At 30.1% G+C, this 17283-nt stretch overlaps 1 protein-coding gene across 1 annotated transcript; it reads left to right on the top strand.

Moving 5' to 3' along the window:
• The first annotated feature begins 1662 nt into the window (after positions 1 to 1662).
• On the top strand, positions 1663 to 15899 carry LOC113375671 (methyl farnesoate epoxidase-like). Its single transcript, XM_026615607.1, has 9 exons — positions 1663 to 1747; positions 4711 to 4962; positions 10169 to 10397; positions 12611 to 12791; positions 12865 to 12973; positions 13296 to 13476; positions 13601 to 13718; positions 13782 to 13926; positions 15588 to 15899. The coding sequence occupies exons 1-9, from the start codon at positions 1663 to 1665 to the stop codon at positions 15764 to 15766; spliced, it is 1479 nt and encodes a 492-aa protein (XP_026471392.1). The 3' UTR covers positions 15767 to 15899.
• The last annotated feature ends 1384 nt before the right edge of the window (positions 15900 to 17283 follow it).

Raw genomic sequence — 17283 nt, 5'->3', positions numbered from 1 at the left:
CAAAAATTTATATAATAGAGTCAAAACAATTAATGAATGTCCTAAGTGTGACAGATTGTAATTTAAAAAAATCATTACGTGAAATAAATTATTATGACTTACCGTATATTTTCATATTATTAATTAAAAATGGTTAATAATGACGTTAATTGAAACAATCACTTAATCAATTGAACAAGATTTAAATTATAAATTAAAGTATACGAAAAGTTTTTCTGTGTATGTAATTTGTATTAATTGCACCGCATTATTTTGGATATTTTTTAATATATTATATTATGTTTTGAATTATATGTTTTATACATATATCATATTTAAATATAATTATAATGCCAATATTTTCGAATTTAGTATAAAATTTTAAGGTAATCATATGGTTAGGTTTGGTCGCTACAGGGCAAACAAATTTTTCTGGAAGCAGTATTTGCGCCTTTTTCAGTTTTTTTTTGTCTCAAATTGTTTCGATTTTTTGGAAACGTTCTTATTAACTTCCTGTAGGATAATCGCAAAAAAAAATAGAAAATGATTTTTTTATATATCTTTACGATTCAGAGGTTTCTAAATATTTTGGCATATCTTAGAAAAATTGGATGTACATATGTATATGTGTGTATATGCGGATACAAATTTTTGTTGATGATTTCGTGAACACGGATCAACCGATTTGAAAAAATAAGAAAACATTCGATTATTATTGATGGGAAAACGTGCTGATTAGTTTTTGGCAGAGACAGGTCCAGCCGTTTTGAAGATTCGGGGCAAAAAGTGCTAAAAATGGTAATTCAGTTTTAAAGATAACGGAGCCGATTAAAATGATTCAAAAAACATTTTATTTGTATTAGCGAAATGAAGAACTGATTAAATTTTTGGGAAGGTAGGCGCAACGGTTTCGGAGATCCATTAACAAAAGAAAAAAAAAGCCTTTTGGCAGTCTAGAATGATCATTAGCATATGCACATCAAATTATCATATATTTTATAGAGATTTTACTAATAAGTACAAATTTAGTTTACATTGTTATGGGTACCGTACCAATTATCCCTTAGACTGCGAAAGCTGTTATAAATGTTTAAATTTTTAGTACGGAAAGTTCCAGTAAGTGCCAATTAATTTTATATATTTTAACATTAATTATTTCTACAAAATTTGAATCGAATTAACTGTACATATCAAAATACTCGATTTGAAATAGGAGCACTGAAAACAATACAAATCACTCAACTTAATTATGAAGAAAATTGTACCAAATTTTATGCAAACCTTGAAGCCAAAAAATAGATACTGGTAAGCATCCATAGTTCAAAAAAACATAGAATGTTTTGTACTTATTGTTAGTAATTTCAATTAAAAAACAATTGTTTTTTTAAATCTTCAAATAGTATTTTTATGAACAATTTTTATTTATAAAAGAATTAAAAAAAATATTTCAATTATTTACATTACAAAGCATGACTTCAATGATTTAAGGTTGTGGCTGATGGTATATCGCGTAAGACGTTACTCAGATTGGAGCTATCCCTGGCTTAGAAACTTTCTTTTGTCGATTCCTATAGTTGAGATTACGCCTTTGTGAAGTCAAGACGTAATCTTTTAAAGCCAGCAATTTTTATATAATTTAAAATTTAATATTTTCTGTTGAGCTATTTCGAATAATAATATAAAATGATACTTGCGATCATAATTTTTATGGTCGCTGTAGTAGTGTGGATGTGGTGCGATACCAGAAAACCATTTAGATATCCTCCAGGTGAGAGTGATTTTTTGCAATATTTAATAATTGAGAAACTACCAGAAAAAATATTAACAGAATTAGTTCATTGTAAATTTGATAAATCACGTTATAAATTAGGTTATAGAAAAATATGCCGTAGATATACTTTTTCGAATATACTTAAATACCAATGTGTTACTACTTTCATTCTGGTAAGTTGAAATTGTTATCAGTTTTATCAATATATTTATGTGTACAAAATAATAATAAAAAATATTACGTTTTTAAAAATCCATTCATTTGCATTTTAAATATGTGCATTATATTGCATTCACATATTTGCAATGTGTTGTGTTATAAATTTTGCAACAAGTGCTGCAGTTCTGAAATTTTTAATTCTTTTCGACGATGCATACTTTCTAAAGAATAAAATAAAAAAAATACTAGTTTTATTTTGGAAATGGTTAAATTCATACATAATATCTGATTTAGTCGAAACTAAACATGAAAGATGGTTTCGAGCGCATTTTGCAAAATCATGCATTTTTGGGCACGACGGGAATCGGTCAAGGGGACGATGGTTGCGATAGGTCATGGAACTCTGTTAATGATCACGTGGACCGGTTTTCCCGAATATCTTTTTCGAAGTCGATGCCCTTTTGCTTCTCGTTTTGTGTCTGATGTCGTTGATTCATCTCGTGGAATTGCCGATATCGCGAGCTTTCGAGACATTCCCTCACATTGGCCGTAGGAGATGATTTTTCAGGAATATCATTTTTGAAACCACAATTGTATAATTTTCGTGTTTTCATTTCGTTTTTTTTCATTTAGATATGTATAAACACACATACTGCGAGAAAAAGTATCAGATTTGCAATTGTGCCGCTTTATCATGATCAATGAAGCGTGATGGTACAAATTCAGGGAATCTTAATTGTTATCTATGCAAGGTATCATTTAACAAATGCTGATTACCTATTCGCGTTTTGTGTCTTAATGTTTAGAAGTAACATTGGAAATGTGGCTATTTTATAAAAAAGATAATATTTGATAATTTGAATGGCAATATGGTGAAATGGAGGTGTTTAATCAGTGTTTATTTTTTGTTTCAAATCACATTTATATCTGTATGTCGATAGTATTTCTGGTAACTATAAATCAAACGAATACATTGGTTATATAGCAAACACAATAAATATGCTATATGAAGATCTTCTATAATCCATAGGAGAAATATTAAAATGGCATGGTGTGTTGTTTTATAATTATATTTCTTTATTTAGTGATATTATAGCCAGTCTCAACCAGTTTATTGACTACCAGTAAGATAGTATAGTAGGAAATATAATTTTATTATAATATTTATTGAAGAAAAATGCAATCTATTACAAAATACATTTTGACCGCGGACAAAATGACATAAGATAAGGACATATTGAAATGCTCATTTTTTAAGAAAGCAGTTTACAAATAAATCGTTTGGTCCTTTTTTGGAGATCACCACATGAAGCATGGACCCAAAAGGTAGTAAGTAGTTATAGGGCTGAGAAGAAAAAAAAAAAGATTTTGCTGAAAATACAAGTTTTGCATACTTGGAGTAAATGTTAAAAGCCATTTGATCGTCTTTGAGGGTTTTTTTTCTTGGTCTTATAGTACTTCCAAATAGTACTACATATGTCATTTTGTCCATTATATGGGTTTAATTAATCAAACTTCACCTGAACCTATCAAACAATCAATTTCCATCAAACATCTGATTATTGCAATAAAATTGATTGAAATCGCTAGTACTTTCATAGGTTCTTAAACTTTAATTGAAATAATTACAAACAACAATAATCAGGTCCCAAAAACACAACATCAAAAAGCTTTTCAAGTCGCAAAACACGTTTGAACTCATTACTACGACAATGACGCTAAACATCTGACAGCATTGTGATTATGGCTTTCATCATGTTATACAGTCAGAAACGTTATTTTTTTTTTAATTTATTTGAACAGCGATCAGAACTTATGGGTTCTATGAGCTGGTGTGATTAATATTTTACAAACTACGTTTGTTTTTATTAGAGATGGCAACAAAAACAGTTGTCTCATCTCTATGTGCTGAATTTTTATTTTATTACTGCAATAGTGATGCATTTAATTGGTGCAGCAATGTCGTATTAGGGCTGTTTTCACTTGGAAACATATTGCTATCTATATTTCCAAGTGAAAACCGTTGTCACTGCCGCCTGACAACAGGCTGCTCGAAGTGGGTATTGAACCCGGGACCCCTGATCCAGGTCCAGTTGCGAAACTTTAATGAAACAAGATAATTTTTAAACAAGGCCACTGAGTCAATGTGTCCGTATTTACCCTACAACTATTCGAATCATAAGTAACAAAACTATTTTTACCTAATATTAAAATCCGCAGCTGCTAGTGATTTTATTAAATTGAACTTAAATGTGATTTTTTTTGTAGAAAAACTTTGATTTCATACAAACCTTAGCCATGTTTCAAGTTTCTTGTAGCTATTACTTTAATGTTATCTCTGTTTTTTTTTAATTTTTCTTTTGATAATGAATGTAAAGCTTCGGATGTAGGAATTGGAGATGTAAAGATTCAAGTGAATATATTGAATAATTTTTAACAAATGCTTATATTATATTTGTAATATTTAGCAGGCGTTTTGATTATATTCATAGTCATAATTAAGTAATTATAATAAGTTATTACAAAAACGAATCAATACATACAGTGAGTAGCATTTAACTTGATTGTTTGTAAGTTTCAACAGATTATTTTAAATACCAAGACTTTTTGTGAAACCCTCGTCCTTATGAAAAAGGTTATAAATGCCAGTGAATAAAAATTAAAACTCAATTATGAAAACTGCCAAAATATATTGCAACAGTTTTTCTTAAAGTTTTAGTATGGTAAAATATTAATATAAATATATATTATCATCACTTTTCATATTTGAGGTTTAAGTTATTGGTATATCTATTCTTTAGGTCCAGCATGGTTACCATTGATTGGCAATCTTTTATACCTGTGGCGTCGTATGTCGGTGATCAAGTATCATCACTTGGTCTGGAGGGAGCTTTCGGATCGCTACGGGTCTCTGGTTGGGCTCAGGCTGGGTCGAGATCGCCTTGTGTTGATCTCAGGAAGAGATGCCATACATGAGGTTTGCACAAGGGAAGAATTTGATGGAAGACCTGAAGGATTCTTCTTTCAGATGCGAACTTTCGGACAGAGACTAGGTGAGGATATACGGTTAAACAAGTGGTGCATGGCATCGTGCCTTAAGGAAATTTGCTAAAACTTCCCGTACCGTAATTTAAAATTATTTTTTTTTTAAACTTTGGAAAAATTTGATTTTCGAGAATTTGGAAATTTTTGAGAAAAAGGGATTTAAAAAAAAATATTTTTTTATATTTGAAATTTTATATGAAAATTTAGATTTTTTTCAAAGCAATTGCGCTGCATATCTGTTCTAAAAACGAATATCGAAGCGCGTATGCGCTACATTTCAGTCTAAAGTTAAACATTATGTATCTTGATACGAAACGCATAGAAATGTAAACAAAAAAATTTGATGTGCATGTCTAATCATCATTTTTGACCGCCAAATGACATTTTTTTACTGTTTTTGCTGGATATCCGAAACCTCTGGACCCGCTTCACCAAAAATTTGACCACTTTTTGTCATACAAGTAAAATGTTTCTTGAGTTATTGAAATCGGACGCTCCGTTATCTTGAAAATTGAATTACCATTTTTGGCACTTTTTGCCCCTCATCTTCGAAACGGCCGGATCTGTGCCAGAAACTAATCAGCACGTCTTCTTATCAATACGAATGAAGTATTTTTCAAATCAGTTGATCCGTGTTCTCGAAATCGTCGACGGAAAATTGTATTCGCACATGCATACACACACGCACACACGCACACACATATACTTACATCAATTTTTTCTAAGGCATTCTAAAATGTTCAAAAACCTTCGAAACGTAAAGATATATCAAAATGTTCATTTTCGATTTTTATGCGATTACTGTAACTTACCTTACGGGAAGTTAATAAAAGACGAAACATTCGGTTTTAATAATTTTATGGATATAATAACTGAACATTATTGTCCAGTAGTAGTATTGAACATTGAAACAAACTATGCTTTACATATTTGCTAAACGACTGTATGTTCAGTAAAAATCCCATAATTCATCATTCTCGGAATATTTTTTTGTTGTTTTTCAAAAATTTGTAACTTGCTCTTTCTTACCCCATCGGCGCGGTAAATTGTGGCGGCCAAAGGGCAAATAGGTCCAATGTTTTAATTTTAAAGGGTTTTTACAAAATAATAGCTACATTATTCAAGCAATGCAATATAAATAGAAATTTCATTGGCAATCCTGGATTTGCAGTAGGGGCAGTCGGGGCTAGTGCCTAGGGCGGCAAAATCGGAAAGTGAGAAAAAAAGTTCATAAACCTTTAGAACATAAAGATATACAAAAAAAATCATTTTCGATTTTGTTGCGATTACTGTAACTTATCCTAAGAAGTTCATCGAATGTGCCTGTGAAGAAAGTCTTTAGTGGAAAACTTATAATTCTTTTTGTTAGAACAAATATGAATATTTTGTTATATTATAGTATTTAATGCGTAATAAATTTTCTGCAATCATATAGTTATTTTAATTTAAAAAAATGAGACTTAAAAATTATTTAAGTAAAATGGAGCGGCATTTTCGTCAGTGTCCCAGGGCGCCAAATTTGTATATCCGGCCCTGTTCATTGTTGCATTTTTTACGGAGATAACACTATAATCAACCTTGATCTGATATTTCGTCGGAAATATTCATCAGCAGAGTTAGAATAACTATTTATTTAATTTTTTTCTTGTAAAATTGCTTATTTTAACTTAATTTGATATTGTATTTGCTATTCTTTATTTTTTACACTTTTGCCAGAGTAAAGGTTTAGTTGGCCCCTTTTACCCCACCCAAATGTAAGCTTTTATAGAGGTTATATAAAAAAAACTGTTGAATCTAATTTAAAATTAACAAATACATCTAAAATCATAACAAATACAATTAAATAACTTAAATGTATTTAACAATTATATTAAGGATTGGAAAATAAAGCAACAGTGCTCACAATCAAACCAAATAACAACACAAGAAACTACTTTTGCTATGGATTTTTAAACATTGCCGTTTTTCTCTCACTAGCAACGTGGTAGGAATGAAGATGGTGTCTGGTTTTATCCATCTTTTGTCTCTACTTTTAAATATTGTTAAAAAAATTCTTACCTTCACTTGTTTTTGAGATATCAGTGGTGGACCTTCTTACCCGCGGATCTCTAAGCCCCGCTCTACCTTATATTGTTAAAGTAATTACTGTAAACGCAAGTCGTTTAAAATTATAAATTGTGTCAATCCCATCGTCTTTGTCAGTCAGTTCGTCGATACAATGACAGTTGTGCCGTTACGGCCTACCAGGGCATCATGCGCCACGCGCGCTCTGTCCCAGTACAAGCGCGGTAGCGAACTCACGGTATCCATTCCGCTCGAACAGCGCGTGAAGCCCTGGTATCACCCATCGATTTGTACGATCAGAATTATGTTGGCTGCCCGATATATCGATACTTGATACAAATAATATTTTAACGAACCTGTCAATATAATACATATGGCTACATACAAAGTCTTGCGGACTTGAAGTTAAACCTGATAAACCAAGAGTAAGTGAAGATGCTGTGCGGCGTCAGTAGCGGCGTTTGCCTATATAGGCTGCGGGTCAAATTCAATTGGACAAACTTGGTGTGTCAACACTTGCATTTAGATTATTATTATTGTTACACTATTTGTATTATTAGCTTAAATATATATATATATATATATATATATATATATATATATATAATTAAATACAAAAAATAGTATAGTATTTAAAATTTATAAAATAATAGATAAATCAATAAGGCAAATCTAATGTTAACATAATTACAAGAGTGCCATTAAAAAATATACAAAGCTAAAAACAGTAAATACATATATAAACGATGACATGAAAATGAAATAAAGTAAAATAAAAATAAACTTACTATATAAATTATTCGAAAAACATAAAAACTACACTCAATTTTTCAAATAACTTGTGCCTAAAGTCTTCTAATTTTGTTTCATTTTATTAGTTTTGTTTTACTATATAATATTGTTGATTACTTTATAAATTTTACATATATATTATTAACTTCCCGAAGGAGAAGTTTGTTTTCATAAAAAATCCGATTTGTTAATTTTATGTTTTCTCGACGTTTCAAGCCATTCTGAATCGAGTGAGACCAAATTTGGGAAAAGCATGTGTGTGTATGTGTGTGTGTGTGTGTGAACAGATTTTTTGCCGTAAATCGACGTTTCCTCAAAAACGGTTGTACCGATTTCAAAAATTTAAAAGCCAATCGATGCACCTCGATGAGGACTGTTGTATGTCAGTTTTGTTCGACCGGCCAAGCCGTTTCTTTGTAATTTGGAAAGAAGTGTTAAACTTTTCGTCTACATTTAATCTCATACTACCGAATCGATTTTAAAAAATCATAAACTGTTCGAAAGATATTAGTTGGGAACGATACTGATTAGTTTCAGGTGAAAATCTACTAAGCCGTTTTCTTGTAATTAACTGTTGAAAAAACAAAAAACAAACAACTACAAAAAAAGAATAGACGAGCACCCAAAATACTTGGCCAACAAAGTATACTCAGAAGCGCGCCCAACAAGACTAAAACGAAAAATTCCAAACGATCTTATAAATTTGTAAATTATTATTATTATTATTATTATTGTTATTATTATTGTTATTGTTATTATTATTATTATTCCTATTATTATTTTTATTTTTATTATTATTATTATTATTATTATTAATATTATCTTACTATTTCTATTATTGTTATTTTGTTATATTTTATTATTTTTCTAGTATTATTTTATTATTCTGAAATTTTATTTATATTATTTATTAATCTTATTTTTATTATTATTTGCTTATATTTTACATTAAATCATATTACGGATATTATTTTTATGTAAATTTTATCCTTTGCTCTTTTATTTATTTAAATTTATATTATTATTTATCAATATTACTTGATGTTAATAAATTAGCAGTTGTAATAATTATTGAAATTAAAAAAAAAAAAAAAAAAAAGACTGTTGAAAAAAAAATTAAGCAGATTTTTATGGAACTTGTTTTGGCGATATATATCATGGTCTATTATAGAACTTGCTGAAATAGTACGGCCTTACGATAAGTAGTTTAATTTTTAAAAAAATATCAAAGTTTGAGAAAATGAGTAGTTTTTTTGACGTTTGTTAAAATTAAAATTAGGTGATTTACTTGGTATAACGATATAGTACTTGGTCTTAATAAACATATTAAACCAATACAGTCCTATGGAAACTGGTTCAATTATAAAAATCGTTGATTTTTGACAATTTGCTATTAGAAAATACTCCGAGTTAACGTGTTTGTTCGTTTTCAATTATGTGTATTAAATCCAGTCGGGATACTCTTAATCACTCATAAATTAGTTTATTTTTTGCCTCAAATACCAATACCAACTAGTTTTTTATGTATTTATTTTGTTGTTTTATCCACTAAAGTCCAACTAGACTCGAAATGTATGGGAGTTTTTTTAGGAATTGTTTTAAATGAAATGTGAACAGTGGGGAACTATTGGAGCGTAAGACTGGCAAAATACTACAGGTCCCTAGAGGAGCCCGGCTTGCGAGCCAAAAATATTTTTAGTTTCTTAAGATCAATTCTTTCGACGTCGATTTTAATATAGATAGATTAGTTTTCATTGTTGAGATTCAATTTACAGATTTTTTTTTATAAATTTTAATTAAAGTTCTTTTTTTTTAAATTGCTGCTAAAATCAAACCGAGTACCACGTGGCGATTTTTACTGATGGGGCTTTGCATCAAAAATTGGCACGGGCCTTGGATGGTACAGATACGCCACTGTATGAAGAAGAAATTATGATCCTATATTGTTTTTTCTGCATGATTACTTTTATTAATTTCTTGTAGAGTAAGTTATAGTAATTGCAAAGAAATCGAAAACGGAAATTTTTATATATCTACGTTTCAAAACCTTATGAACATTTTGGCATATATTAGAAAACAAGTGATGTATGTGTATGTGTGTGTATGTATGTGCGGATACAATTTTTCGTAGACGATTTTGAGAACATGGATCAACCGATTCAAAAGTCAAATTTTTAAAGTCTCAAAAATCTATTCAATATTAAAGTTTTTAAAAATTTTAGCAATTTGCCTTAAGGCACGATGCCACGTATCACTAATCATTTTCTTTAGATCGACCACAAAATATACTATTATATCAATTAATAAAAATATAATAATTTAGCAACAAATGTAACAGTGTTTGTTTTTCGTCGTCAGGGGTTGTATTCACCGACGGGCCCTTGTGGGCAGAACACAGGAGATTTTCGGTGCGTCATCTTCGCTCGCTGGGATTTGGTCGTAGCGGAATGGAGCGTTTACTACAGGAGGAAAGTGACGGATTAATCGTTCAATTAAGGGAACGTGCCAAAGAAGGACCTGTTTTTATGCACACAGCTTTTGATGTTCCTGTACTGAACGTCTTATGGGCTATGATGGCTGGGAAAAGGTATGGCTAAAGCTTTTGTTAGTATATCACATAAATACACTTATCCCCCGTTTTTCACGGCCTTCGTTTCACACGTTTTTGATCTCACGCGATTTTTAAAAGTATTTTTTTTCGATTTTGTTATTAATTTTGCACTTACTCGAAATATAATATCAAAGTACAATACTACAAAATATATGTTACTGTTACGAATTCTTAAAATTAGTAGTCTAAGATGGATACTCCCCATCAACCGTTTTAGATCAACCTGATGAAACTAATTCTTAAGCGTGTATAAGCTAGTTTGTTTGGAATACCATTGTTTTAAAACTTTGTTCTTAATTAGCTTTTGATAGCGTTCATTTATTCAAGGTGAGCAAATAATATAATTTTCTTTTACAAAATCTATAATTTTTAACTATAGTTTTACAATGGCAAAAGATGAAACTAGAGAGTAAAAGAAAGGTTATATTTAACAAACCAAAATTGAAATTTTGAACCAACTGGAAGAATAATACATGTTGCTAATATTTATTTTATGAATTAAGCTAAAATGAGAATAACAACAACATAAGGAAAGTGTAGCTGCTTGAATGTCCAAAAGTCTAACCACAATTTCTCTTCTTGAAACTAGTTGGTATAGGTATTTAGCCTTGAGGCAAGTTACATGAACTTCCCGATATGTGTAAATAATCGACTTAATCAATAAAAAATAAATTAATTTATGAGTGATTAAAAGTATTTCGAGTGGGTTTATTATACATAATTGAAAACTAACGAACACGTTAATTCGGAGTATTTTCTGAAAGCAAATATTCAAAAATCAATAATTTTTATAATTGAACCAGTTTCCGTAGGACTTTAATGGTTTAATATGTTCATTAAGACCAAGTACTCTATCGTTATACCAAGTAAACCGTCTAATTTTAATTTTAGCTAACGTCAGAAAAACTACTCATTTTCTCAAACTCTGATGAATTTTTAAAATTAAACTATTTATCGTAAGGCCGTACATTACAGTAAGTTCTACAAGACCATGATATATACCGCTAAAAAAAGTTTTATAAAAATCAGCTTAATTTTTTTTTTCAACAGTTAATTACAAGAAAACGGCTCAGTAGATTTTCACCTAAAACTAATCAGTATCATTCCCAACTAATATCTTTTGAACACGTTTTTTTAAAATCGATTCGGTAGTATGAGCTTAAATGTGGACGAAAAGTTTAGCACTTATTGTTAAATTATAAAGAAACGGCTTGGCGGATCGTCGCACAAAACTGACAAACGATAGTCCTCATCGAGATACATCAAATGGCTTTTAAATTTCTGAAATTGGTTCAGGCGTTTTTGAAAATGTCGATGAAAGGTCTAATTTTGACAAATGCCAAAAAAACGATACCAATCTTTGCAAACTTTGACAAATTCGTAGGGCCGTAATATTTTAGTATAATCTAGAAGTATACGGTATCTACCGTCAAAAAAATATAATAAAAATCGTCGAAAAAAAATTTTTCAACACTTTATTACAAGAAAACGGCCCGGCCGATGTTTACCAAAAACTGATCAGCACGATTTCCAACCAATAACTTTCGAACGGTTTTTGAATTTTCATAATCGATTCATAATTGCGGGCTAAAACGTGGACGAAAAATGTTTCACTTTTCTGCTATTTATAAAGAAACGTTTCGTCCGATCGTCGCAGATGGTTCTCATCGAGATACATCGAATGGCTTTTAAATTTTTGGAATCGGTCCAGCCGTTTTCGAGAAAACGTCGATTTACGGCAAACAATCTGTTCACATACACGCACATACATACTTTTTCCAAATTCGGCCTCATTCGATTCAGAATGGCTTGAAACGTCGAGAAAACATAAAATTAGCGTATCGGATTTTTTGATGAAAACATTAACTTCTCCTTCGGGAAGTTAATAAATTAATTTTCTTATAATTTATTAAATGTGTTTGATATTAAACATATTAATATTAATTTTTTGTTCAATAAATTTTTATTCATCACATTAAAAACTGACCAAAAGTGCTTTTTATAGTGATATGGGCTTAGTAAGGATTTTCCATATACGAGTGAATTTTTCGAGCTATACGGTTTTTTATGAAATGAATCTTACTTGTAAAACGGGTGATAGCTGTTTATTTGAAAATGATGACTTTTTTAAGTATAAAATAATTGATTCTTATAACTTGATCCATTATAATTGCTTTAACAATTTTCAGATTTGAATTAAATGATAAACGCCTGCTGCGTTTATTCGATCTGGTACACGACAGCTTTCGTATGTTAGACATGTCAGGCGGTCTTTTGAACGAATTACCCATTCTCCGTTATATTGCTCCGAATTGGTCGGGCTACAACCAAATTAATAAAACTTTGAAAGACCTGTACGATTTTTTGAAGGTAGGTTATACATATATATATATATATATATATATAACAGATAATATTTACAAAGTACTTACAATAATTTTAGGAAACCGTTGATGAACATCGAGCTACATTCAATGATGAAGTGATTAGAGATTTTATAGATGCATTTTTTCATGAGATGAAAAATAATGCAAATGGATCTACTTTTACAGGTACAATTTCGTTTCGAACACTTAAAATTTAATGTTAATTGTAAAACTTATAAATTTTCTTTGAAAATATGGGATTCATGGGAATGTATATCAATTTTTGTCTGCTTTATATAATGATATTTAATTAATTAACAGTTTTTTAGTATTCTCATTTAATTACATTTTTTTTTACTGTCTGCAACTAATTACTAAATTAATTAAAACATAAATTAGTTGCAGCATAATTATTATTAATTTTCAATGAATATTACAATTGAAAATGTTAGGTAGTAATTTTAAATATGACAAAAAAAAATCCATAAATTAAATTTTGTGTTTTCAGAGCAGCAATTGTTGTCACTATGCTTGGATTTGTTCCAAGCTGGCTCAGAAACGACAAGTAATACGTTAGGATTTGCTGTTTTATATGTCATTCTTTATCCAAATGTTCAAAAAGAAATACATCGAGAATTGGACAGAGTCGTTGGAAAGGACAGACCACCAACGTTACAAGATCGTTCAAAGTAAATTATTTAAATGAGTAGATATTTACTGTTTATTGGTTAATTTAATTGAAACAAGTGATTATTTATTTCATAATTTACATAATTTTAATTAATCTCTAATGCATATAAAAATAAATTGCAGTTTACAGTATATAGTTGCGGTTTTAATGGAAGTTCAAAGAATTGGCAACATAGCTCCCGTATCTGTTGGTCACAGAGCAATGAAGACTTCAGAATTGCGAGGTCACATTATACCGAAGGTTAGGAGGGTACGTGCAATTCGAAATAAACCTATATTGAAGCTTGCATTTTGTGCATTTTAGGATACCATAATATTGATATCCTTGCATAGTCTTCATAATGATCCCGATTTCTGGAAAGACCCTGATGTATTCAGGCCGGAACGATTTCTCAAGCCTCAGGCTGAATCTTCATTGAGCAGCGAATACCTAGCTCCTTTTGGACTTGGTAAGAAAAAAAGTACTTCTAATAATGAATATATATATATATATATATATATATATATATACTATTAGATACTTTAATTGACGAAACATACGAAAAAATCAAGCAGTTTAAATTGTTTTTAACCATACCATATATAAATATGCATCACGATTATATAAAAAATCGATGAATATTCTCCTGGAGATTATCAGAATGATTATAAAATAAAAAGCTATAGATTTTATCGTTAAAATTTTTTTTGTGACCGGTACAAATATTTGTCCGATGATGCCAGGACTAGAGAATATCGGGGGATGGTATTGTTTTCTATTCAAGCTGTAAAAGCTTTTGGCGATTAGCCAAACTTATGTGAAGGCGCGCGGCGTCTTGATGCAATACTATACCTTGCTTATTGGTTAATTCTGGTCTTTTCTTTTGAAGGACATCATTTATTTTATTCAGCTGATGACATTAGGCATCCGTTACATTATTCTGGAAAAGCTGAAAAACAAAGTAATTCTTCAAAATCTCACTAAACATACTGCATCTCTTTTCTGGCGAAATCGGCTTTGCAACTATTTTGAGCAGGTTCTTCTTTTTTGTTTCCTGAGCAATTGCATGTATTTTCTATACGACCCATTTTACATTCCTGGTGACAATTCACATCAAGAACTTATAATTTCCATAATTATTCAGAGGCGAATCTCTATGATTCAGATTTTTCTCTATGAGAACCATACATTGAGAAAAATCCAAGATCCCTCAAGTGGTCATGAACTGTTAAATATGATAAATTCAAACTCAGTGCGATCTCACGTGTTGTTATTCACTTGTTTGCGTCAAATATTGCCTTTTTCGCGTTTTTTATTAGCTTCAACAGTTCTTGCTAAACGTGGTACATCTCCTACACCAAAATATCCGGAACCAAATTCAACATACGAGTTTTTGCACTGTCGTTCTATCAACACATCTTTTTCATATACATCAAGTAATTTCATTCTAGATAAAATTGTATTTTTACCTTTTTATAGCAAAAGAGTAAATTATGTTGAAAAACGCTGATCATGGGGCGTCCATTGATCACGTGAGATCCATTGATCAGGAAATAACACATGGGGGTCTAGTAAGATATCACGTGTATTTATTTTTAACCTGATTTTTTTTAAAAAATCCAAACATTTTCGAAAAAAATCAAAAACTTAACAATTTTTTCTCGTAACTAAAAATACACGTGATTTTTGGTGGAGGAGGGGGGAATTTTGAATATTACCACGTATAACCAAGGGGGAGAGGGAGTCCAAAAATCCTTAAAAAATCGATCACGTGATTAATGGATGCCCCCTTAATTTTTTCAGTATTTTAAGTCCAAAAACTACTGCGCATAATTGATTAGAATTTTTTGTGGTAAATTTTTATGTGGTAAAGGAAGTTTTCACTTACAAACCTCAATATATAAATAAGCTTTCAATTCATATGATAATTATAGGGCTTAAGTGTGATGTTAGGTTGAAAAAAATACAGTTACTCGCGATCGCGATCTTCAACAGTACAAGTCCTTGCGATATTAGCTATTAAACAATCCTATGGCTAAGTTATTTTATGAAGCATAACAGCAATCGTTTAAAGCTTAGACTTCTTTTAACATATGTGTAAAGTCTAAAATACATAATATTATTTGACAGGCAAACGGCGCTGCCTAGGAGAAGCGCTGGCGCGTTCTAGCCTGTTCATATTTTTTGCTCGTCTACTGCAATGCTTCGAACTCCGCGCCGTAAACGGTGAGCAACCCCAGACGACCGGTCTAGACGGAGTCACCTTAGCCCCGAAGCCCTTCCGAGCTCATCTAATACCCAGAATCTGAATGCAGACCTGATTTAATCATATGTGGATATAGAACTTCGATAAAACCTGATGAAATCAGTTTAGTTGTATTTTTAAGAACTCCTTTTCTTAATCAACGAACATCGTGCGGACCTTGCAACAAATTTTGATTTTGGTTGATTATTGTCTTGGATTTTATTATTAAGTTTGATTGAAAATTTTCTTTCATTTATTTTTGATTATACGATTGGGCAATCTTGTGATATAGAATTACACAAAAAAGGCGAACAGGAATGGGGTCATTCAATAAGTTGCATTCAAATGATAATAGCAAAAATACTTAGAGTACTCATTGCTTGTGATAACTTCAAGTTCAATTAAGTCTTCGATATTTTATTTATTTTTAAATTATTTGTTTAAACACTTATAGTTATGTCCATGAAATCCGGTAATTTTGGTAAACATATTAGTAAACATGCACCATTTTTACCCATTTTACTAAAGCCATCTATTGCATAAAAATTTTCATTTATAGTAGAATTTTCCATCTGAATTGTAGAAGGCGTATTTGTACAAAATATACACTTTTTAAATTTTCACGGGAATTTATTAATTTTTGCTCGATAATTTTTATAATATAGCGGAACTCATAAACAATTTCATTTGTTAAATATGTCAATTTCTGGATAACGTCCTTAAGTATGATGGGTTATTTTGAACTGGGTTTTCTAGTCGATACTACGATTATACAAAATAGTAATGATGATGATAATAGTATAGTGCAAAAGAGAGAGTTAAATTTTGGAAATATATTTCTAAATAATGCGATTGTCTAAGCAACATTTACAATAAGATATGCATTAAATTCCTACATTTTGAGTTGATATGTGCGTCAATGTTATAATTAAGGAAATGTAAGTTATGCATAACTGAAAAAAAATATTCTCAGTTAATTCTCTTTAGAACTAGATGTGTCAATATTTAAATTATTATTGAATTATAATTTGTCTATTACTACTTAAATAATAATGTGTTTTATTTTATGATTACACATACTTACACATACAGACACACACACACACACACACACACATATATATATATATATATATATATATATATATATATATATATATTGAATGGTAGAGTCTTGGATTTGTGTATATTTTGTAGAGTTTCGAACAAGAATCCAAAAATAATACAAAATAAAAAACAAGAAAAGTTTTTAAAAAAACAATTTCTTTATTTAATTATTTGTTTATTGTCGACGTTTCGGAACTAGGTACGTTCCATCTTCAGGACATCTGTCAAGAAACATGATCTTGATGAGATTTTAGCAAACAATATGTTTAGGAAAAGAAAATAGATTTTTCTTAAATAATGAATTAAATTGTAAAAAATATAATAATGTACAGAAATATGATAATATGTTCAAAATAAAAATGATAAAAATAAATGAGTGGATTATCAGAACAGGATATTAAACATAATAGAAAAATTTTTTTGAAAGTTATGGAAATTTTTTAATGGAAAAAAAAAACACACACATACAATCTC

This window comes from Ctenocephalides felis, unplaced genomic scaffold (assembly GCF_003426905.1).
Source record: "Ctenocephalides felis isolate EL2017-DRISC unplaced genomic scaffold, ASM342690v1 CF-g0.4_SCAFFOLD_01886, whole genome shotgun sequence".
NCBI classification, from domain to species: domain Eukaryota; kingdom Metazoa; phylum Arthropoda; class Insecta; order Siphonaptera; family Pulicidae; genus Ctenocephalides; species Ctenocephalides felis.
Note: the sequence above shows the minus strand (reverse complement) of the source record. Positions and strands in the feature narration are given on the sequence as shown.